This window comes from Neoarius graeffei, chromosome 19, assembly GCF_027579695.1.
Source record: "Neoarius graeffei isolate fNeoGra1 chromosome 19, fNeoGra1.pri, whole genome shotgun sequence".
NCBI classification, from domain to species: domain Eukaryota; kingdom Metazoa; phylum Chordata; class Actinopteri; order Siluriformes; family Ariidae; genus Neoarius; species Neoarius graeffei.
Window position 1 is genome coordinate 56,490,800 of NC_083587.1, and position 26,092 is coordinate 56,516,891.

Consider the following 26,092-nt stretch of genomic DNA (forward strand, 5'->3'; position numbering starts at 1 on the left):
GATGCTTTTCTGCTCACTATGGCTGTAAAGAGTTGTTATGAGTTGCTATATCCTTCCTGGCAAAAAAGCACGCACCAATCTGGCCATTTTCTTCTGACCTCTCTTAATAACAAGGTGTTTGTTTCCACCCACAGAACTGTCACTCACTCACTCAGTGTTTTTTGTTTTTCGCACCATTCAGTGAAGAGACTGTTGTGGGTGAAAACCCCAGGAGATCAGCAGTTTCTGAAATACTCAAACCAAAAATACTCATCAGGCTCAAACCAACACCCATGCCACAGTGAAAGAAAGTCACACTTTGAGGTCACAATTTTTTCCATTCTGATGTTTGAACATTGTGAACATTAACCGAAGTTCTTGATTTGTATCTCCATGCTGTCAAGGGATTGGCTGATTAGAGAACTGCATAAAACAGCAGCAGGTGGATGGGTGTTCCTAATAAAGTAGCTGGTGAGTGTAGATTGCCTTTACTAATCTTCTGACATTATCAAGATTAAAAACTTTTCTGACAAATAAAAACACAACTATTGTTCATTATTTCTACCATGTACACTGTCATTCTTTCAATCAAACACTGAGCCAGTGACCATTAAAAACATGTCACATTTGAGTACAAAGTTTAACTCTTGTTTCTCATCTCTCTCATTCTCATCATACTCTGCTTTTCTGCACTTCACACTTCTTTTGTCCACATGTTGTTTAGCAACAGTTTTCAAATCCATCCCCAGTCAACTGGAGACCTTTTGTTAGCGTCACCATACCCAGCTGCATAAGAAACAATGAAGTAGCCAATTCCTTTTGGTCCCCTGAAATAAGAGGTCTGTGTGTAAAAATGACTGTAATTCCTGTGTGATTCGTGCTATGTGATCATTTGTAATTACAGATGGCAGTCTGCCCTTTCATTTCAAACCTAATGCGCTGCAGAGTCGATACGATTTGTGTCACCATCTGAAAACTTGGCCATCTGAAAACATTTTAACCTCTCCAAATGAGTAGTTCACAAAGGGACTGTTGGTAAACAGCAATGTTAATGGTAATTGGATTATACCATTTTGAGCTGTGTTTTTATAGTTTTGGCTTTTGGGAACATTCTGGAAACCAATCTTTGTTAGCTGGGGTTAGAGTAAAGGGGATATTCAGCTCCAGAAGCTTGAGGACGGTATTTTGTTATTTTATCCACATTCACTGGATATGAGCAATCATGTGCTCTGATTGGCTACTCTACTACTAGGCTATCAGCTCATATACCGTGAGTAAAGAAAAACAAAATGGCAGCATGTGTTGCTGAACCAACCGAGGATGAAATAAAAAAAATACTTGAAAACAAAACCCCAAAAAATACACAAAAAAGCAACAAAATATTGAATAAAAGGATTTGATGGTAAGAATGTATCTTTTTATTTTTCAAGAATTATTATTATAGCATTTTCTACAAATTGCTACTGTCATTTCACCGGTTTATGGAAACGATTTCTAAGTGGAAATGATTTTGTCGGACGTTTTGTACTAAGTTTTTATTTATGAAATTTGCAAAAAAAAATAAAAAATACTCTGTTTCTCAAAATCCAGTGAATGTGGATAGAATAAAACAGTTATTCCACTCAATCTTGTCGTACATGGCTTATAACTGACTCGGTGCTACGCGGCTCGTCAGCTATCAGCTCATGTACAACTCGATTTTGTGGAATAACTGTTAAGTGTAGTATAACATCTAACTGAAAGCCAGAAATGATCTTTTTTTTTTTAAGTTCCTGCTTGGTTAGCCAGGAAAGTATCATTGTGCAATAAATATTCTCCTAATGTTTCCATAACTTTTGGATGGATCAGAGGGCATTCTGTAACTTTTTGGAAAACTTACTGTATCTAATTTGTACCTTTTGGGAACCTTGCACTAATCTGGGATGGTCTAGAGGATGATCATCCTCGTACAAACCTGTGAGACAAACCTAGATTGTTGGCATCACATCTACAATACAGGATATTTATTGTTCTGCATTCCCTGTTGATCTGCCTGCGAGCTGGCCTAGCGGTTAGCATGCCAGCCTCTCAATCGGGAGATTGCGAGTTCTACTCGTGGTTGGGTCATACCCAAGACCATCATAAAAATGGTACCTACTGCCATCTGGCAAGGCATGCTGCAATACAGATGTGAGTGGGGAGTCAAATTCTTGTGGTTACCAGAGGACTAGCCCCCCACTGTGACCCTATCTGTATAATAAACGAGAGGCTGAGGGCTATAGAAGCAGAGACCAGCGCAGCCCAATGTGCCTTAAGGGCCTGGTTAATACTAGGATGGGATACTGCCTGGGAAAACCAGGTCCTGGCATGGGACTTTTTTGACTTTGATTCCCTGTTGATCTGCAAAATATTTGAAACCATGGCCTACCTGTTGTAATTTCTATGTACTGTAAATGTTTATCCAAATGGGTTGTCCTGTAAGTGGAATGTTAACTTGTGTACAAAAAAAAACAAAAACAAGCAAACTTTGGTGAACCTCAAGTATGAGAACATTACCATAATGTTCCCAAAACATTAGTTTGTACTGTAGTTACAAAAAAATATTGTCACTTGTTTTATAATCATCTTGTGTTTTAAAGTAATCTGAATATTTCAGGAATAGTGCTGAAAGTCTTGATCAAAACAGATAATTCCTCGAACATTACCAGAAATGCCATTATAAATACCATTACTAGAAATACCAAAGGCTAACACTGGATAAACATTCTGTTTTTGCCTAGTTCTCTTTAAGAAGATTCATTATCTTCAGCATTGCACCGCACTCTGAAGTCATGAAACCACTGTGTACGTGGTCAACAAGGCTTACTCACACTATTATCTATTTGTCATGGAGGAAGTGGTAGCTCTATGGTTACGTTTCTATAAAAGTAGTGAAGTTGCAAGTTTGCATCCAAGTAGTGTGAAAAAGTCAATAGCCCTGCTAATAATAGTTTGATGGAAAGTTTTTGTCATCGTCTCACAACTCTGCAGTTTCTGGTTCAATCCTGAGCTTGCATTACTCTCTGTGTGGGAGTTTTACACATTCTCATGTGGATATGTGTGTTTGCATGGGTTTCCTCCAGGTTCTCTGGTTTCCTCAACCTCTCCAAACATGCTGCTTGGTGGATTGGATGCATTAAATTATCCCTAGGTGTGAATGAATAGATCAGGTCCCTGGGATGGACTGGTGTCCCATCCAGGATGTATTCCGGCCTCACATGCTGGCCTGATGTTCTTGGGTTAAGCTTGATCTACCACAACCCTGACCAGAATAAAGAGATGACTGAGGATAATGCACAATGATTTGATGGTGGGATTGGATGGATTCTCAGAACACCCAGTCTACTTGATTGAGTCAATCATTACGGAGCCAAAAGGCTCTGCTTGATACCCTTTGAGAGGAAAACTTCTTCTGTTTCAGGGTACTTTTAAGAGGTTCCCAAGATGGACACCATTGAATCCTTGGTTATACTAGAAACTAAATATTCCAAGACACATAATGTCCAGAAAACATTATCATGCTACTTGGTGGATTGGATGCATTAAATTATAAAACTCAGTCTCATTGTACATGGCTGATAGTCCACTCAGTGCTACCTGCCTCATCGGCTATCAGCTCATGTACGACTCAATTTTGTGGAATAACTGTTAACATCTAACTGAAAGCCAGAAATGATTTTTTTTTTTAGTTCCTGCTTGGTTAGCCAGGAAAGTATCATTGTGCAATAAATATTCTCCTAATGTTTCCATAACTTTTGGATGGATCAGAGAGCATTCTGTAACTTTTTGGAAAACTTATCTAATTTGTACCTTTTGGGAACCTTGCACTAATCTGGGATGGTCTAGAGGATGATCATCCTGGTACAAACCTGTAAGACAAACTTGGATAGTTGGCATCACATCTGCAATACAGGATATTTATTGTTCTGCATTAACTGCTGATCTGCCTGTGAGCTGGCCTAGTGGTTAGCATGTCAGCCTCTCAATCGAGACATTGCGAGTTATACTTGTGGTTGGGTCATACCCAAGATCATCATAAAAATGGTACCTACTGCCATCTGGCAAGGCATGCTGCAATACAGATGCAAGTGGGGAGTCAAATTCTTATGGTTACCAGAGGAATAGCCCCCCACTGTAAACCTATTTGTGTAATAGACAAAAGGCCAAGGGCTATAGAAGCAGAGACCAGCGCCACACAATGCACCTTAAGAGCCTGGTTAGTACTAGGATGGAAGATTGCCTGGGAAAACCAAGTCCTAGCACAGGACTTTTTTTTACTTTGATTCCCTGTTGGGGTGGCACGGTGGTGTAGTGGTTAGCACTGTCGCCTCACAGCAAGAAGGTCCTGGGTTCTAGCCCAGTGCCCAGCAAGGGCCTTTCTGTGTGGAGTTTGCATGTTCTCCCCGTGTCTATGTGGGTTTCCTCCGGGTGCTCCGGTTTCCCCACAGTCCAAAGACATGCAGGTTAGGCTAATTGCTGGCTCTAAATTGACCGTAGGTGTGAATGGTCATTTGTCTCTGTGTCAGCCTTGCGATAACCTGGCAACTTGTCCAGCGTGTACCCCGCCTCTCGCCCATAGTCAGCTGGGATAGGCTTCGGCTTGCCTGTGACCCTGTAGAACAGGATAAATGGCTACAGATAATGGATGGATTCCCTGTTGATCTGCAAAATATTTGAAACCATGGCCTACCTGTTGTAATTTCTATGTACTATAAATGTTTATCCAAATGGGTTGTCTGTAAGTGGAATGTTAACTTGTGTACAAAAAAATAAAACCCAAAAACGAGCAAACTTTAGTGAACCTTGAGTATAAGAACATTACCGTAATGTTCCCGAAACATTAGTTTGTACTGTAGTTGCAAAAAAAAAAGTCACTTGTTTTATAATCATCTTGTGTTTTAAAAGTAATCTGAATATTTCAGGAATAGTGCTGAAAGTCTTGATCAAAACATAATTCCTCGAACATTACCAGAAATACCATTATAAATACCATTACTAGAAATACCAAAGGCTAACACTGGATAAATATTCTGTTTTTGCCTAGTTCCCTTTAAGAAGATTCATTATCTTCAGCATTGCACTGCACTCTGAAGTCATGAAACCACTGTGTACGTGGTCAACAAGGCTTACTCACACCATTGTCTATTTGTCATGGAGGAAGTGGTAGCTCTATGGTTACGTTTCTATAAAAGTAGTGAAGTTGCAAGTTTGCATCCAAGTAGTGTGAAAAAGTCAATAGCCCTGCTAATAATAGTTTGATGGAAAGTTTTTGTCATCATCTCACAACTCTGCAGTCTCTGGTTCAATCCTGAGCTTGCATTACTCTGTGTGGGAGTTTTACACATTCTCATGAGGATACATGTGTTTGCATGGGTTTCCTCCAGGTTCTCTGGTTTCCTCAACCGCTCCAAACATGCTGCTTGGTGGATTGGATGCATTAAATTATCCCTAGGTGTGAATAAATATATCAGGTCCCTGGGATGGACTGGTGTCCCATCCAGGATGTATTCTGGCCTCACATGCTGGCCTGATGTTCTTGGGATAAGCTTGATCTACCACAACCCTGACCAGAATAAAAGAGGTGACTGAGGATGAACTAATGAACAATGGTTTGATTGGATGGATTCTCAGAACACCCAGTCTACTTGATTGACTCAATCATTAAGGAGCCAACAGGCTCTGCTTGAAATCCTTTGAAAGGAAAAAAAATTCTTCTGTTTCAGGGTACTTTTAAGAGGTTCCCAAGATGGGCAACCTTGGAATCCTTGGGAATTCTAGAAACCAAATATTCCAAGACACATAATGTCCAGAAAACATTTTACTAAGTCTGAATTTTAACTTCTAAATTAATCTTTTTTTTTTTTTTTTTTTTTAAATATGGGTTTATGTTAGACTAAAGTAAGCTCTATCTTGGCCATCACCACATCACACTGGAGAATCACACAGTCTCTCTCTGTCCTTGCTAATGCCTGTATTTATCACACTCTGTAGTATTCATGATGCATAAAATGGTGCACTGTGTTGTCAGACAAAACAGCAACTGTCTGCAACTGTGAAATCTCTTCCGAAGCAACAGCCTCTTGCCTAAACGGTGCCCTTCCTGTTTTAGGGTAACCATGACAGACAAGCATGAAGGAAAACAACAGGGCAAGCATCAGATTCTGTTAAAAACAAAATTCAGGTTTATTTTCTCTGCTTCTGTTTAATTCCTTCACTTAGTTCTCTCCCTTTATGGACTTTGGGGGAAAAAAAACCCAGACACAATTTAAAAAATGCCAAAAAAAAAAAAAAAACAGACAATCGCAAACATGACTTGGAACACAGCACAAGATTCGTCGAAGGTGGAAGACAATGCTCTGGATTTTCCATCTTTTTGTTGATGTTGTAGAGAAAACACTGAATTGTGTGGAGAACTGGAATGTCATGATGAAATCAAGGTCAGAGAACGCACGCCCTCACATGCATGTATACGCGTACACACCCACGTCCATACACACACACACACACACACACACACACACACACACACACACACACACACAAATACGACAGAAAGACCAGAATGGAGATCTGGAGGTGCTCACAACATTTCATCTCATTTCCAGAGGAGAGGACGAGCATGAGGATAGGTGCTGGAGAAGAGGAAGAGGCAAGGGTTACAGAGAGAGGAGATGGGCTTGAATCACTGACCAACCCGTTCCCTGTTAACCTGTAAACATTACATCAAGTGCTGTCAATTCAAACACTGCCAAAGCACGTGCTCACCCATTCAACTGACGGAAATTTCAGCTTCCAGTAGGCGAGCGACACACTCCGCTGACATTCAGAGTGATGGGCTTATTTGTGCACTGTTGCTTCTTACACCTCCTGCTTTGAGAAAAACACATGGCTTCAGCTATATCTTGTTTCATACACCTGACTTACGCACAGATAATTAGCAGAGTGTAATAGATACAGCTGTACTGTACATGAGTGACAGGCGGCACCTGTTGTGTGAAAACCTTATGCGCATGAAGGCTTGATAATTAGCAGGATAAACAAACATTAAACAGAAAGGGATAGTTTAGCATAAAATGAAATTTACACATTTGTACCCACGCCCCAATTCATCCGAGACGTGTTCGGCAGCCAGCATTTTGCTCCTTTACTGTCAGATAAAATTCAAACTCTAATTTATCCTCTGCATACTAATCAATTAACTCAGCTTTCTAGTGCAATTCCACATTTGGGAGACAGGACCCAGGAAGCAACTGGAACAGTTTCCCTTTCAGGCCATGAATGCCATGTGCTCGTGTTTGTTTTGATTTCTATTCCATTCCTGACTTCACCCTTGCCCCGTCATTGATTTGTTACCCGTGTGTGATCACCTATTTTGTGTTAGTGCTTGAGGAGTGTGAGGATGCAGGCACTTACGGATGTATACGCGGAGGAAGACAGATTGCAGAAGGTTGTCAAAGCCAAATCAAGATGCTGGAATCAGAGTCAGAAAACTAGCAAGGGTCAGGTGATAGGCAGACAACGTAGTGTAGGAAGGACAAAGAGCAAGAAATGAGAAGACAGTAGCAAGAGTCAGCATAGAAATGACTAGCCAGAAAGATACAAGGCTTGTTATGAACTGAGAGCAGAACAATACTTCGCAAAGGTGTGTCTGAGAGGTGCGCTTATATGGAGGGACAGGTGATTGAGGAAGTGACAGTCAGCTGTGGTTTAGTAGGTGGGAGACCGAGGACGCTGTGTGTTATGGGAGTTGTAGTTTGGGGAGTCCATGTTTGTAGTCTGCTGAGCTTCAGCGGGTTTACTGACAATGAGTTGTCTATTTATACTCTGTGTGTCAGTGTATTGTTGTGAAGTCTTTCCATGCATTAATGTTGTCAAGTCCAAGCCGTCATATTATATTATTACAATTAACAGTTATTCCACGAAATCGAGTCATACATGAGCTGACAGCTGACGAGGCATGTAGCACCGAGTTGGCTATAAGCCGTGTATGACAAGATTGAGTGGAATAACTGTTTTATTCTATCCACATTCACTGGATTTTGAGAAAGAGAGCATTTTTATTTTTAGTTTTTTTGCAAATTCGATAAAAAAAAACTTTGCAAAAAACAATTAACAAAATCATTTTCGCTTAGAATGTAAACAAACCGACGAAATGACAGTAGCAATTTGTGAAAAATGCTACAATAATAATTCTTGCAAAAAAAAAGAAAGTTATGTTCCTACCATCAAATACTTTCATTCCATATTTTGTTGGGGTATTTTTGGGGGGTTCGTTTTCAAGTGAAGTTTTCATTTTGTCCTCGGTTGGTTCAGCAACACGCTCCACCATGTTCTTCTTCTTCTTTAGGGTTTTTTGGTGGTTGGCCAACCAACTTAAAGGTGCTTTACTGCCACCAACTGGGCTGGAGTGTGGAACAGGAGACTTTTTTTTTGGGGGGGGGGGAATGATATTCTTTTTGCTATTTCTGTTTCTCTTAAATACTTGATAACAGAGTGATATATCTGACTTGATGCGCTCTGTCATTTTTGTTTTTCTCTACTCACAGTATATGAGCTGATAACCTAGTAGTAGAGTAGCCAATCAGAGTGTGCGAATGCTCATATCCAGTGAATGTGGATAGAATAATAATGTTTATTCTTTCATTCAGGATTAGTTAATGTTTATAATCAAAACAAAGTATCTATCTATCTATCTATCTATCTATCTATCTATCTATCTATCTATCTATCTATCTATCTATCTATCTATCTATCTATTTTGCTTTAAGTGGCAGTTCATGTTACCGCATTTGACTAATGCCACATCTGACTAACAGTTGAGATATCCGCTTTGAACTCGGAGTGAAGAATAAATGCATACTTCTTATCATGAAACTTTTTTTTTCTTAACAATCCATGTTGAAATTCACTCATCAGACTAATCAGTGATTTGACAAATCTATGTAAGTCTGTCAAAACATTTATTTTTCTTGATTTTCTTGATCATTGACATAAATGCATGTGATTGGCTGCAACAAGCTACATCATCAGCTTTTTTTTTTTTTTTTGCTAAATTCAGCCAGTTTTTTTTTTTTTCATTGCCAGTTTGATCCAAAGAAATACAACCCCAAATCAGAAAAAAAAAGTTGGGACGGTATGGAAAATGCAAATCAAAAAGAAAGCAGTGATTTCTAAATTTACTTTGACTTGTATTCCATTGGAGACAATATCAGCTCCAGATATTTCATGTTTTGTTGGTCAACTTCATTTCATTTTTTAATATCCATCCATTCCTACATTTCAGAGATATCAAAGTGGTAAACACATTCCAAAAAAAGTTGGGACGGGGCAATTTAGGGCTAGTAATGAGGTAAAACAATTAAATAATGATGTGATTTGAAACAGGTGATGTCAACAGGTGACTGTAATCACGAGTTAGTACAAAATCATCCATACAGTATTCAAGAAAGGCCTAGTCTTTGAGGAGCAAAGAGGGGCAGAGGATCTCCAGTTTGTCAACAAATGCATGAGAAAATTACTGAAATGTTTAAAAACAATGTTCCTCAAAGAAAGATAGGAAAGGATTTGGATATTTCACCCTCTACGGTGCATGGTATTATAAATGATTCAAGGAATCTGGAGGAATTTTGGTGTGTAAAGGGCAAGGGCTCAAGCCTAATCTGACCACCCATGACCTCCGATCCCTCAGGCGGCACTGCGTCAAGAACCGTCATTCATCTATAGCTGATATAACTAAATGGGCTCAGGATTACTTTGGCAAATCTTTGTCAAGCACTGCAATACGGAGTTACATCCACAAATCCAAGTTACAATGAAAAGAATGGGACAAAACAACACCAGAACCGCTTCGTCACTTGGTGTGTTCAGTCCTTAAACATCTTTTAAGTGTTGTGAGAAGGAATGGCAACATTACAAAGTGGTAAATGCTTTAGTGTACCAACGTTTTTTTTGAAATGTATTACAAGAATCAAAATTGAAATATGTCTATTTTGAAAAAAAAAAGAGGTAAAACATCAAATCATGTGCTGCTGTATTGTTTTGAATGCAATACAGGTCAAAGATTATTTATAAACCATTGTTTTCAGTTTTAACATACTGTCCCAACTTTTTCTGATTTGGGGCTGTACTTTGCTGGATCTAGATCTGGACCTTGGTCTGCCAGCTGGTGAAGCCTTGTATAGAGTATAGTAGTCTTCTATGTCCTAATCCACACTGATATGTTTGTGTGACATCACTGAAGAACAGGTTCCAGCTTCATTACTTGTTAGCTACATTAGCTTCAGAAGTAAACGGCGGACACTGGAGCGGTTTTGGCTGATCGAATCCATCTGTGTTAAAGAGTAAATTGTGTAGTGTAAATTTCATTTTTGACCAAACTATTGCTTTAATATGGTCTGTCCTTCCATCCATTTATCCATCCATCCATTTCCTTATCCTATTTATCAAAGCATTCTTTTCTTGTTTATTTCTTTCCTTATCTTTCAGAAGAATCCTTTCTTTTTATTTTATCTGCATCATTTGCCCATGACAGCAAACACTCTTATCTCTGAAAAGAAATTGAATTATGCTATTTCTATTAAAATACAACAACAACCCTTATGCTTATTTTGTTGTGTCCAATTCTAACTCACAGAGATCTCATCTTTACTTCAAGATACACAGTATCCATATATACTGAATTTTCTCAAAGCATTACTATTTATGTCTTAAATTATTAATTGTCTTGTTATTCAATTACTGAACCATTAAAATACATCATTCTCTATAGTGTTCTCTGGATATCACATTAAAACATTACAAAATAACCATGATAAAATTATAATAAAGCATTTCATGCAAATACCTTAAAGTGAAACTATATGCATATTATTGGGTTATTTTAAAAACCTAACACCATATCTATCTATCTATCTATCTATCTATCTATCTATCTATCTATCTATCTATCTATCTGGAATTAGATGCGCACTTTGCCTTATATTTGGTTAAAACCAAAGTTGGAAGTTTGGTTCAGAGCATTTACATAAAATGAATCCACTTGCTTCAGTAAGGGTTAAAGTGCTGTATCTGTGATCAGAAGCTTATAAGTTCAAATCCCATTACTGTCAGCAAGGCACCATTAAGCCCTTAAGCAATACTCTTAACCCACAGCTGCTCAGATCTATACTTTAATTGAATTCTATCTCACTTCTAAGCCTCAGAAATCAATTCAGCTTGTCCTGAGCACAACTTTTTAACATGTTTTAGCATTTTCATTGTTGTCTTCCAACCCCAACACAACGTCTCTAACTTTAGAAATAAAACAGTTCATTCCTTTCTTTTTAGAGGCTGTATATAGGTCTAATATAATTAAATTAACAAACGATTGTTGTATACAGCTAAACTGTTTGAAATGATTTATTTTTAATTTGTTATTAATTGGTTAATATTAATTTTAATATTAAAATTAATGTTTCTGTACTAGAATAGCTAAGGATGATTTAAGTTTCTCTTTGCATTTTGTTCCTAGCAAATTACTGGTCGTTTCTGCTTTTGGTTTCATTCCACGAACTGGTTCAGTCTGTGAAAATAAGAACACTTTGGGGGGGAAATGGCTGTTAAATCAATAAATGGAAATGTAAAATATCGACATTGGAGCTTTTAAAAGTTCCTTTTGCTATCATACAAATAATTTAAGACCCATCATTTCTTCAAAGTCCTACAGAGAAAGTTCTGGTGCCTTTTGATTGGACAGGTGCAAACTTAGGTACCTCCTGAGTGGACACATAAGCTAAAGTGATGTTTGATTGGACACTTGAATGCTCAGGTGCCTTCTAATTGGACCTGTGTAATCGCAGGTGCTTCCTGATAGGACAATTGTAAGCTAAAGTGCCTCCTGATTGGGTGCGTGTAAATTCAGGGTCTCCTGATTGGACACACATATAAGCTAAAGTGACATTTGATTGGACACTTGCATGCTCAGGTGCCTCTTGATTGGACACACATAAATTCAGGTGCCTCCTGCTTGGGCACTTGTAAGATAAAATGCCCTCTGATTGGACACACACAAATTCAGGTGCCTCCTGATTGGACACACATAAGCTAAAGTGATGCTTGATTGAATATTTGCATGCTCAGGTGCCTCTTGATTGGACATGTGTGACCTCAGGTGCCTCCTGCTTGGACACATGTCAGCCAAAGTGGCACTTTCTTGGATGTGTGTAATCTCAGGTGCCTCCTGCTTGGACACTTGTAAGCTAAAGTGCCTCCTGATTGGGTGCGTGTAAATTCAGGTGCCTCCTGATTGGACACATATAAGCTAAAGTGGTGCTTGATTGGACACTTGCATGCTCAGGTGCCTCTTGATTGGACATGTGTAATCTCAGGTGCCGCCTGCTTGGACACTTTAAATTCAGATGCATCCAGATTGGACACTTTAAATTCAGGTGTGTCCAGATTGGACACTTGTAAATTCAGGTGCCTCTTGCTTGGACACTTGTAAGATAAAATGCCTCGTGATTGGACACACAAATTCAGGTGCCTCCTCGTTGGAGACTTATAAGCTAAAGTGGTGTTTTATCGGACACTTGCATGCTCAGCTGCCTCTGGATGTATAATCTTAGGTGCCTCCTGATAGAACACTTGTAAGCTAACGTGACACTTTCTTGGACATGTGTAATCTCAGGTGCTTCCTGATTGGACACTTGTAAGCCAACGTGGCACTTTCTTGGACATGTGTAATCTCAGGTGCTTCCTAATTGGACACTTGTAAACTAAGTGGTGCTTGATAGGACACTTGCATGCTCAGGTGGCTCTGGATGTATAATCTTAGGTGCCTCCTGATTGAACACTTGTAAGACAAAGTGCCTACTGATTGGACACTTGTAAATTCAGGTGCATCCTGATTGGACATTTGTAAGCTCCATGAATGGATATGTTGTGAGCATCCATGTGACTAATGAAAAAAAATGGCAGCATTTGTGGATCAATTAGAGGCCTCTTACTAGCACATGTACTATCCATCAGTCTCAGTGGACACGAGTAGGACATTAGCATTGAAGCCCATTTCAAATTTGTGGACACAAGCAGCAGAGCGAAGCGGCAGGAAAAATCAATACATGCAATCTGCCTTTATAAAAAAATGGATCCGCAAGCTGATTTGTAGCTGGTGTCTTCCACTTAATCGCATGCATACAGATGGAGCTCAGTATCTGGTCAGTGCCGGCCCATCTCTCCCTTCCTGCCTCACATGCCTCTCTTCACCTCCTAAACCAGACCTCAATCACTCATCTCTACAGGGGAGCTTATATCAAATCATAGTTCAATCTTCCAAATTTTCAAGCCAACGTCCCGTGTCCCCCCACCCCCCCAATACCCACACACACACACTTTTTTTTCCATTTTCATACTTTTTTCTTAAAAGGAAAATCCACCCATAACAAACATTGACATGCTGTTTTTTTTTTATAACCCACATTGAGAAACATGACATACTTGTTATCTTTTTTGTTTACTTATTATTCAGGAGAAAACATGAGCACAGATAGGTTTGCTATGGATCATTGAGCTTTACACGGGCGGCGCAGTTGTGAACAAGAAAAGAGGGACAAAGACAGACAGATACAGAGAAAAAAGAGCACTGGGACTGGTTTTGTGCTTCAAATTGAACCCAAATGAGAAATTTTTGGAACATGCAAGTGTGTGTTGCAGTTGTGGCTATACAGTACAGATTTGTACACCATAGATAGATCCATACAGATTGATAGATAGATAGATAGATAGATAGATAGATAGATAGATAGATAGATAGATAGATAGATAGATAGATAGATCGATCTGGAATAGGTATGGAGACACATATAGGCCTGGTCAACCTCTAAAAGCCGCTGTCAGAGCTCCTTCCATCACAGACATGACATTAATTTATCACACAACACTTTCAGGATTAGATTAGCATGGCACTCCGGTCAACACTTAACAGATTACGCCAATTAGATACTTCTTTACATTTATGTTTTAGTTTGGTTATTGCTGGTTTTGACAAAATTAGCTATGGGGACACAACGATGTCAAAACATGCTATATACAGCACTTACGCAACTGAATGATCGGCTCCTAACCTTGCTTTTTGTCCATGAATATAAGAAATTGCATACGACACACGCATGCGGAAACTAGCGCTCAGTGTTAAGCCATGCGCCGCTGAGCACATGGTCGCAGTGTCTTCGCTACGCGCCTTTAAGTGGCGGTTAATTAGTCACCACCGAGACACTGTCGTCCTTGAAGAGGGTCCCTGTCAGTGCCTGGATTGAGCTTGATTTATGAGCTCTGCTCCTCAGCAGATGGAAGGATGAGGAGAAGAGCGACGGCACCCTCGCTTAGCGATCCGCTCGCTAATTACATCTCTATTTCCCACTAATTTGGCTCCCTCTCAAAAGTCGAAAGCGGCTGGAGGAAGGAAGGAACAAACAGACGAAGGGGGCGAGCACGCAGGATTTCGAATACGCCAAGAGTTTTTGGTTGTGACGTCAAGATGGCTGACAATGTTACAGTAAAAATGGTGGGACAGCATAAACGGTTAGCATACATTCGATACAGTACAGAGCCTTAAAAAGAAACGTTTGAATACATACATGGTACAAATTATATTATATTACATTTCATTGATTGCTCCCTTTGTGAGTGCATGGATGCACAGCAAAACCTGACATTTTGGAACAACTCTTATCTTGTTAAATTAATCTAGCATAACATTATGGCATGCTAGCATAACAATAGCAGTGTTTTGCTGCGCTCCAGCTCATCACCTTGTTTTTAAAAAGCTTCTCATGGCAAAATAGAGCACAACACTTTGAAAAAAAAAGTATTATTATTATTATTATAATTTTTTTTTTTTCCAGAGCATAGTACAAAATATTTTCGCACATATGGCTCTGGGATTATTTTTTTTTCTCACATATAATTATCATCATATCGATTTCAAATACTTATTAACATCATGATCATGATCATCATCTTCATCATCATCATCATCATCATTATTAACACCAAAAATAAAAAAAAGCAATTAGCAGTTAACCTTGCAGATTAAATGTACACAGTGCAGGGACTATAGAGAGGGCTTGGGCTTGGATGGACGGCACAACAGGAACAGCTCTAACCAGTACATGCTATCAACAAGCGACAAGGAAGAGTGATTGACGGCTTCGGGGGGGACACCAGAAACATAACCTCCAAGCCAAAAAAGCCTGAAACAGAGAGGCTAATGAGAAATGTAATTTGTAAATCGGATGGAATTATGGGATGGCCTCTACTGCATATATATATATTTACACTGAGTGAGGGTGAATGCATTGATGTGGTAATGTGATGAGACCAAGGAAGGACTGGAAGGCCAGACTGAGCTCACATGCTTTGCCCTGGGTCAAGACCTCCAGCAAATGCAAAAAGAGGGGGAAGGGGAGGGGGAATAAGGTTTCCTTTAACCCCCATACCAATGTTGACCCTTAGCACAGATGAGATTTGACATCATTGACAGAAAAATTCTGCTGCTCAGATCCGAGAGAGCGAAGGCCACTGGGGCATGGCCTGCTGGTGAACAGCCACAGCTTGTTTACAGGGTCAGCTGACCATCATCATCATCATCAGCATATACCATATATCACATTCCTCATAAACACCACTGAAGTGATAGCATTCACAAATATACAACCATAATCCAGCACGTGCACACTGAGACAAAGACACGCTCCGCTCGGGACCTTCACATTTTTAGCTTTTTTTTTTTTTTTTTACAATCATCACCACAACAGCTATGAACATCGAAAAGGTGACCTTTGCTGGAGAAGTGGGAGAGGCAGTGGCCAGTGGTTGCCAAAGATGAATGGGAACGGGATGTGTGGGGAAAGCGGAGGGTGGTGATTATAAGATGCAAGAGATGGCTCCTGGGTTAATGCATAATTCTTTTTTATTCACAGTGATGGGTTCGTCATTTAAAGACTCCTTTCTGAGGCGGCGACAGATTAGACCTTCAGCAGGACAGAGATGGAGAGGCTGAGCCAGAAGACAAGTCCCGATAGGCAGGCGCTTAGCGACATGCTTCCGCCGTACACTGCCCCTGGCCCTGCAAAAGACAGGAAGTGACATGACAAAACATGACATAAGAGCTAGAAAGGTTGGGGGAGAAAGATGACTTATGACAGGATCAGATGACATGATATTTTTGTCTTTCACGATGAGCACCATGTCAGATCAGGCAATCACAGTGGTATAAATTCTCGCCATATCTTGGTTGGGACATTTGTAACACTACAAGTTTGACCCTGACCAATCATTATTCACGTATTTGCAAAACTCTCAGGGATGAGGGTCAAGAAAATCGTCAAGGGCCAGAAAATGCAAAAATTCTCGACTAGTTGGCCTTTTTTAAATCTCGCTCCATTCTCAGGCGTATCATCGGATATAATGATGCTGACCTTAAACCAAGCGACTTTTCAAGCAATTTCATTGTTGCAGTCAGATTTCCAATGTACGAATAAAATCATGAGGGTTTTGCTCGAGTTGGGGCGCACTCCTGTCATCTCGATCATTTGGTGTAAGATGATCAGGAAAGCTGTCTTAAGTCTGTCTTTTTCCCCTCGTCTTTCCTTTCGAATACAATCAAATATGTTTAATATTATCTTTAGTCTTGGTTCATGCATATAGGGACCCTGCAAGATCCCCAGTCTTTACAAAACCAGAGATAAATCTCTTGAAAAGTGGTTTGGTGTAAGACTGGTGTAACTCTGTGACTAATGACACACTGTCTTTAGATGTGAAGTGTCAGAATTTAGTCTTTTAAAAGTCTTTTCAAGTCTTCTAGTGCAAGGTTAGTGTGGGGGAGAGCAGTAGGGTTTCCTTCTATATCAGACAAATCACTCTGTCTGAATAGTCTACCTGTAATATTTCTCTCCCTTAGATTTGTACTGAATTAATAAAAAAAAAAATCTGTATCAGTTCAATAATACAGTGGAACACATCTTTTATTTTCCGTGGATGATCCTGGATTTTACGGTAAGTTTGGCAATCCTCCTTTCAGTGAAACTCAAGAAAACGTTAATTATAGAAAGACAGCAGACGAGCAAAACGCCTATGCTAGTTTTTCGCTGTTATGCTAGCACAGCGTAACAAGTAACTAGCAACAAACAGTCCTATCTCCTTAGCTGTCTGATTAATGTTAATGAAACCCTGATTTCAGGGAAACTAAAAAAAAAAAAAAATTAATTGTCGAACGACAGCAGACTATCAAAATACTATGCTAGTTTTGCACTGTTATGCTAGCACAGCGTAAGAAGTAACTAGCATCAAATATTCCTATCTACTTAGCTGTCTGATTAATGTTAACGAAACTCTGATTTTAGTGAAACTAAAAAAAAACCCTTTAATTATCGAAAGATAGCAGACTAGCAAAACACCTATGCTAGTTTTTTGCTGTTATGCTAGCACAGTGTAACAAGTAACTAACAACAAACATTCCTATCTAATGGCCCTTTTCCACTACCCTTTTTCAGCTCACTTCAGCCTGACACGGCTCGCGTTTTGACTACCTCAGAGCAGCACGACTCAGCTCGCTTCAGCCCTGCTTAGCACCCAAAACTCGCACGGTTTTGGAGTGGGGCTGAAGCGAGCCAAACCGAGCCGAGTGGGGCTAAGGGCGTGAGGAGACACTCCCCTGTGCACTGATTGGTGAGGAGGCGTGTCCTCACATGCCCACACACGCCCCGCGAGCACGCTGGGATCTGTAAACACCGTAAACCCAGAAGAAGAAGAATTACGAATTACGAGAATTTCTGAAGCCTTATGTGCCTCGCCTCATCTATACGCTCTTGCCAGTATCTGTTGGCGTTGTCGGTGACAAGCCACAGCACCAAGACCAGCAACACTAACGACTCCATGTCCTCCATGTTTATTGTTTACTATCCAGGTCGTGAGACTACCGCTTAAAAGGTCACTGATGTCACTGTTTGCGCCACCTAACGACATCACGTGACATCCACCCACTTTCGCTAACTCCACCCAATGTGTCCACCCACTTCCAGCCAGCACGGTTCAGCGCGGTTGTAGTCAAAATGCAACGCCAACAGCCCCACTCAGCTCGACTCAGCCCAACTCAGCACGGCACGGCTTAGCCCAACTCAGCCGCGTGGGTAGTGGAAAAGCGGCATAAGACAGCAGACTAGCAAAACACCTATGCTAATTTTGCACCGTCATGCTAGCACAGTGTAACTAGCAACAAATATGCCTATCTACTTAGCTGTCTGATTAATGTTAATGCAACTATTTCGGCATCCTATTTCGGTAACTGTTTTTGGGTTAAATATTTCTATCGCCAAGAAACGTGTAATAACGTGTAATTTAAACGTGTAAACGTGTAATTTAGCTTTTTCTTTTTTTTTTTTTTAAAGCTACTGTAGCTAGCAACATGGTGACTAATCCTCTAACTCGCATTTATTTTCAGAAACATAAAAAGCCAATGCATTTCCGAATTTCTAAGTCCACCTCCTCTTCTTTTGAGTGGTTGTTGAACATAATTACTCATAATCTTTTCTGCGATGAGAAGATTTTTTTAGAAACTAGTTGCTCTTATTTATTTAAATATGAAGGACGTAATGATGAGGAGCTAAAAGGCAGAGCTGAGGGCGGAAGCGACGGCACGAATCAGCTGAAAGATGTATGAGAATGACAGCGAGTGACTCACCGAGGTGAAACTTGTGGAGATAATAGGAGGGAGAGAGAGAGAGAGAGAGAGAGAGAAAGGAAATAAACGGGGCGAGAGATGGAGGACTCACTTACGATGGTAATGTGCAATAGTATGGCAGAAGCGAAGGAGGGAGCGAGGGAAATCACTCACTGGGGGCGGTAATGCGAGGAGCAGAATGAGAGAGAGAAGGATGGAGGGAGAGAAATCATGGCTTTGTGGCAGAGCAGGACAGAACGGAGTGAAAATGGGAGGACGATAAACGGCAGAGAGTATAATGGCCCAGTGAATGGCGGGATCGGGAGAAATAAACGGGTAAAAGGACTGCCAAGACAAGAAAAAAAATAAACAAGGCTAAAAGTACCTGGGGACAAAAAGAGACAGCATTTTACGTTTTTTTTTTTTGGTAACACACACATACAAAAACGTTTAGAAGTGATATTAAAACCTGCGTCTTTGTGTGAACACAATCCTTAGCGAGCACAGGAAGAGCACTCAAAACACAAAAGCATACGTGCACGCTGTTTTCCCCAAGGGTATTAATGCACTCTTGACACTGCAACTTTGTGAATGTATATTTATAACACATTCAAGAATATGTGTTAGCAAGGAGCTTCACAATTGTCTGTACTCACTGAAGAGAAGCATGCTGGCATTAGACGCCCCAAGGCGGTTGGAGGCAAAGCAGGTGTAGTTGCCAAAGTGTTTCTCGGTGACGTTGGTGAAGAGCAGCAGGGAACGTGTCTTCTCGTTTTTAATCCTCAGCGTGTTGTCACTCTCCACCAGTCTGCCAGAAAAGACACAAGCAAGAGTTTTACACGTATAAAATAAAAGCTGATTAATGTGATAAATGTTTTTTGTCATGCAAAGTTCTTATAGAGAGTCAAAATGTCTAAACGTACCAAATTACCAAAGTGCACAACAGTGCTAACAATACTGTATATTATTTCAGTATTCATCTCATCTCATTATCTCTAGCCGCTTTATCCTTCTGCAGGGTCGCAGGCAAGCTGGAGCCTATCCCAGCTGACTACAGGCGAAAGGCGGGGTACACCCTGGACAAGTCGCCAGGTCATCACAGGGCTGACACATAGACACAGACAACCATTCACACTCACACCTACGGTCAATTTAGAGTCACCAGTTAACCTAACCTGCATGTCTTTGGACTGTGGGGGAAACCGGAGCACCCAGAGGAAACCCACGCGGACACGGGGAGAACATGCAAACTCCACACAGAAAGGCCCTCGCCAGCCCTGGGGCTCGAACCCAGGACCTTCTTGCTGTGAGACGACAGCGCTAACCACTACACCACCATGCCGCCCCTATTTCAGTATTGAAAATAATAATAATAATAATAAGTACATAGAGACTGTGATGAAAGTCATAGTAATTTGCGTTAGCTGTTACAAACTGGGACATCTGGTCACCATACTCTATAGATCCAGAAAGGTAAAAGATAGAGAATGATGCTTCGTGAGGAAAAGTTGTGCCCTACCGCCTTGAACAAAATTTAAAAAAAAAAAACTGATTGAAAACATTATGAAAACTGACAGAGTTATAAGTGATTGAAAAAATCCCATTTTTCATGGATCATTCCAGATCAGTGATCCAGATCAGCACCAAAAGTCATACCGGTAGCAATATGATTCAGCCCAGAGGTATTCTGCATGTCAAATTTGGTGATGATTGGTTGAAAACTGAGAGAGAAATAGAGTCCTAAAAACATTAGGATAATGATAATAATAATAATAATAATAATAATAATAAAGTAGAAAAATCCTGAGTGAGAGTAACAATTTGCACCAATGCTGCTAGCGCAAATTAATAAATCACAATTACAGTGGTGCTTGAAAGTTTGTGAACCCTTTAGAATTATCTATATTTCTGCATAAATATGACCTAAAACATCATCAGATTTTCACACAAGTCCTAAAAATAGATAAAAGAGAACCCAGTTAAACAAATGAGACAGAAATATTATACTTGGTCATTTATTTATTGAGGAAAATGATCCAATATTACATATCTGTGAGTGGCAAAAGTATGTGAACCTCTAGGATTAGCAGTCAATTTGAAGGTGAAATTAGAGTCAGGTGTTTTCAATCAATGGGTTGACAATCAGGTGTGAGTGGGCACCCTGTTTTATTTAAAGAACAGGGAGCTATCAAAGTCTGATCTTCACAACACGCGTTTGTGGAAGTGTATCATGGCACGAACAAAGGAGATTTCTGAGGACCTCAGAAAAAGTGTTGTTGATGCTCATCAGGCTGGAAAAGTTTACAAAATCATCTCTAAAGTGTTTGGACTCCACCAATCCACAGTCAGACAGATTGTGTACAAATGAAGGAAATTCAAGACCATTGTTATCCTCCTCAGGAGTGGTCAACCAACAAAGATCACTCCAAGAGCAAGGCATGTAATAGTCGGTGAGGTCACAAAGGACCCCAGGGTAACTTCTAAGCAAGTGAAGGCCTCTCTCACCTTGGCTAATGTTAATGTTCATGAGTCCACCATCAGGAGAACACTGAACAACAATGGTGTGCATGGCAGGGTTGCAAGGAGAAAGCCACTGCTCTCCAAAAAGAACATTGCTGATCGTCTGCAGTTTGCTAAAGATCACATGGACAAGCCAGAAGGCTATTGGAAAAATGTTTTGTGGGCGGATGAGACCAAAATAGAACTTTTTGGTTTAAATGAGAAGCGTTATGTTTGGAGAAAGGAAAACACTGCATTCCAGCATAAGAACTTCATCCCATCTGTGAAATATGGTGGTGGTAGTATCATGGTTTGGGCCTGTTTTGCTGCATCTGGGCCAGGACGGCTTGCCATCATTGATGGAACAATGAATTCTGAATTATACCAGCAAATTCTAAAGGAAAATGTCAGGACATCTGTCCATGAACTAAATCTCAAGAGAAGGTGGGTCATGCAGCAAGACAACAACCCTAAGCACACAAGTCGTTCTACCAAAGAATGGTTAAAGAAGAATAAAGTTAATGTTTTGGAATGGCCAAGTCAAAGTCCTGACCTTAATCCAATCAAAATGTTGTGGAAGGACCTGAAGCAAGCGGTTCATGTGAGGAAACCCACCAACATCCCAGAGTTGAAGCTGTTCTGTACAGAGGAACGGGCTAAAATTCCTCCAAGCCGGTGTGCAGGACTGATCAACAGTTACCGGAAACGTTTAGTTGCAGTTATTGCTGCACAAGGGGGTCACACCAGATACTGAAAGCAAAGGTTCACATACTTTTGCCACTCACAGATATGTAATATTGGATCATTTTCCTCAATAAATAAATGACCAAGTATAAAATTTTGGCTCATTTGTTTAACTGGGTTCTCTTTATCTACTTTTAGGACTTGTGTGAAAATCTGATGATGTTTTAGGTCATATTTATGCAGAAATATAGAAAATTCTAAAGGGTTCACAAACTTTCAAGCACCACTGTATGTTATGCTATGTTCATTTTGCGACCCTTCTTGGCAAATAGCATCCTCTTTTGAAACTATCAACTTTTCCAACTACTTTAGAATTAATTACAGCATACAACTGATAAAAAGTCTTGTTAAACAGTCAGAATCATGAACTCCAGCTGCTAAATCCCAACTTAGAGTCTGTAGTTTTCTGTTAGGAAGAGTGTTAAAATTCACAACGGTGGATAATTTTTTCTCTCCGTGCCTCCACGGAAGGCGGTCACATTTTCTGCTCTCCCTCTCCCTCCTTTTTTTCCCTGCTTGTGCTTCTGTGTCTTGTCTCGTCTGCTGTACTTTTTGGAGAGACTCTTCCTGCATTACTTTCTAAACTAAAAAAAAAGCATGGAATTGATAAACTGGTCTTCTAACGAAATTGACACAGTTTTCTCGATGAGAAGTTTGGGTTCGGGGGAACCCGTCTGTCCTGCCAGAACGTTTGCGGCTGGTTACACGATGGATGTGTGGGAGCGGTGGCGGGTCGTGTGCCTGGCGATTCTTTCTGTGGAGGACACTGAAGATATCTATTCGGAACCATGATTACAGGACTTTTGCTGATTGGATTAGGCATTGCCCTGGTATATCGAGGAAATCAGACAATGGTGACAGCTGTTCAAAGCCCCACAAAGCTGCCCGATATGATTGGAGTGGTGGGCAAAGCTGTTGGCACTCAGACTGTGGACATTCAGAACTTTAACCACAAAATGGTTGTTATCTCGGAGCAGCTTTCAGCTTTGCGAGGAATACGTTTTTCGGAGATCAATTTGAATAGAATGGACAGATATGGACGAGCGGTGTGGACGTGCAAAGACTGCATCTGGAAAGACCAAACAAATTCATACCTTATTGACATTCGGCGCCCTGAGACAGCACCAGCCTTGGTTCAGGCCGTTGCTGAGGAAACATTTCCCCCTGAAGGTCACTGCCAGGAGACACTCTCGCATTCCTTCTCTAATTCTCCGCGGTCGTCATTTTTACCCCCAGTGTGACAAGCGGGTGCGTGACCAGCGCCTTCATGGCTGCAGGAGCAGACGACTGCTTGCTTGCGCTGGATTACCTCCTCCCCTCCCCCCTCCGCCCTTACCCCTTACCCCTGATTCCCCCCCCCTCAAGTCCCGTGTTTAAAGTGTACTTGTGTTGTGGTGTGCTTATGTGCAAAGGTTTTTAAATGTTCCCACACTGTACTCCTGACAGGAGCATAGTGGGGGGGGGGGTTCTTTTTTTCCTTATCTCTCCTCATGTTGTGTTTCCTTTTTATCTTTGTCCCTGTCTTCCTGTCCTGTCTACCCTATGTCAATTGTATGTTGTATATGTACGGACACGTTGACAGATAATTTCGCTGGTACATGTGACTAGTGACAATAAAGGGCATCATCATCATCATCATCATCATCATCATCAATATGCTTAGAAGTAAACAATTACATCCATGCCCTACTGTATAAGCATCAAAAAACACATTGGTTAAAATGCAGGTAGGTTTTGCATGGTTAACTATGACTACATACATTTTTATTAAAGCATCGCTTAGTGATCAAGTTAAAAAAAAAAATCCCAGAGACTTAACAGAGGTCCAAACGTTTCTTTGCAAGTAGTTCCCCCTATTTAAACTCACATGGCAACTATGTCAAAATAATGTAAATACATTTTCAGTATATGCTGAATAAATGTCCTGATAATCAGTCAAACTGTTTGGTATTTTACTCTGTGGCATTTTTTGCACTTGTTTAGCGTCTTTATGTAATGTTGCTGAGATCTGCCTTGCTTCCTATTTGAGTCTTCAAACACTGTTGAGTGTTACAGGCAAACTCTTGTGACTGCTATTCAAATTCATTTAATAGTAAGACAAAGTCTGGTTGGAATGTGAACAAAATTAGATAGAAATCCAATTCAAATCCAGGAATATTTAGTGGATATTAGACAAAAGATATAGCCAGAACAACTGGAAGGGCACTCGGTAGAGTGCATACCTCCACCAAGCCACATATTATCAACATCAAAATCAAATAATTTGAAGCTAGGATAATAATAAAGCTGTCCACCAAATTTCATCCAAATCCATTCACTACTTTTTGAGTTATGTTGGAAACAGACAAAAAAAAAAATCCTGGATCCACATAGATATCTGGATTTGCATCAAAATAGAGTCAGTTGTTCCTTGGCTCATGGCTCACTTTTCATCAAAATACATTCACTACTTTTTGAGTTACATTGGGAAAAGACAAAAAAAAATCCTTGATCCGCATACATATCTGGATCAACATATATAACTGGATTCACATCAAAATATAGTCAATTATTCCTTGGTCCATGGCCCACCTTTCCTCCAACTTTCATCAAAATCTGTTCACTACTTTTTGAGTTACCTTGGGAAAAGGCAAAAAAAAAAAAAATCCTGAATCCACGTACATATCTCGATCATGGATCCACATATGTATATGGATTCACATCAAAATTGAGTCAAGTGTTCACTGGCCCATGGCCCACCTTTCCTCCAAATTTCATCAAAATCTGTTCACTACTTTTTGAGTTATCTTGGGAACAGACAAACAAACAGACAGAGGCAAAAAATAACCTCCTCCAACAAAGTTGGCAGAGGTAAATATGGGGAAAAATCCCCCCAAAATATAAATAAAGTATATATAAAGTATAAAGTATATATAAAGTCTTGAATTTATGGGTTGCACAGCAAAGGTTCAGCATGACTGGCAGCATATGTGAAAGAAATCTTGTGGGGAAAACCATAATAATTTCTTCAGTTCTTCAATTTAGTAGGTGGCACTGCAGAGCCGCACTGACAGCCAGTGAAAAAAAAAGACAATAGAAACCCTGCACACCTAAAAGTGATAAGAAAAGTAATGAAAAATGACTGGTGGTGTAGATCTGAAAACGAAAGTGTTAGTCACTGTCCCATTCCCTCCATCTCTTCAACTCCCAGTTGTCCACACAGTATTGTTTCGACTGTAAATAATCAAGGTACAGATAAGATGCTGTAGATTGGGTATTTTAAAATACATTCCACAATTCTCAAGACATCTCAGTAAGATTAAAGCAGCAGCTTAAAACCTGTCACCTAAACAGGCTTTGATAGTTACCTCCGATCGTCCCTGTACCACTCGAAGGATGCAGTAGGGACAGCCATGGCCTCACAGCGCAAGATGGCCGTCTTCCCCACTTGGGCTGGCATATTCTTTACGTCTGTGATCATGGGTGGATCTGGAGGAAGAGTGGGAATTTACTGGAACTGTCTTATAATTCTATAATTGAAGAGGTTTCAGACTTCATAATCCGATAACGCTAATTAAAAAAAGGATCAGATAGTGAAATTTTGTGGATAAGTAGTGAAATGTTTTTATGATTCCAACCCAGGGCCTTTTATTTTGACTTGCTACTATTATGTTCTTTATCTTTTATTATTTTAGCTATCATATATATCAGAAGGCTGAAGGCTAGCATGTGCTTCCTTGGAGAAAGGTGAAGACAACCAGCTACATTTTTGAACTAGCTGCTCATCGTTCAACACAGGGAATATTAATATACTCAGAGGAAAGCACTATCTACCATCTTTTGCATACATATGCTCACAGACTAGTGTCACTGTGATCGACAGGGGAGAGAGAGTATATGCCTTCCTTCCCACCCTGAGAGTATGGCCAATTTTACTCCCATGATTATGGCTATGGCTGTGACATCACCAGGATTTAAATCTGTGATCTGAAATCTTCAGTGGCTTCTCACTGGAGCTTTTTAGTTTTCTTTTCCCCCCTTTGTTTTTCTTTTTGTGATTGTATGATTTAATGTTTGTTCTTTGTTTGAATGTTTTGTCCGCCAGTTGTGGTGTAGCTCCAGACCCAGTTCTGGGTGTCGGTTCTCTTCAGGCCTTGGACTGCCATGGGTGATGCCTGC

At 40.2% G+C, this 26,092-nt stretch overlaps 1 protein-coding gene across 1 annotated transcript in view; it reads right to left on the minus strand.

The window, feature by feature from the left end:
- Window positions 1-14,938: 14,938 nt before the first annotated feature.
- Window positions 14,939-26,092, minus strand: part of iglon5 (IgLON family member 5) — a 336,125-nt gene continuing 324,971 nt past the window's right edge. The window contains exons 6-8 of the mRNA XM_060900951.1: window positions 25,282-25,402; window positions 19,348-19,499; window positions 14,939-16,099 (exon numbers count right to left, since the gene is read on the minus strand). Coding sequence (XP_060756934.1) covers window positions 15,999-16,099; window positions 19,348-19,499; window positions 25,282-25,402 — 374 coding nt within the window. The 3' untranslated portion in view covers window positions 14,939-15,998. The remainder of the gene's footprint in view (window positions 16,100-19,347; window positions 19,500-25,281; window positions 25,403-26,092) is intronic.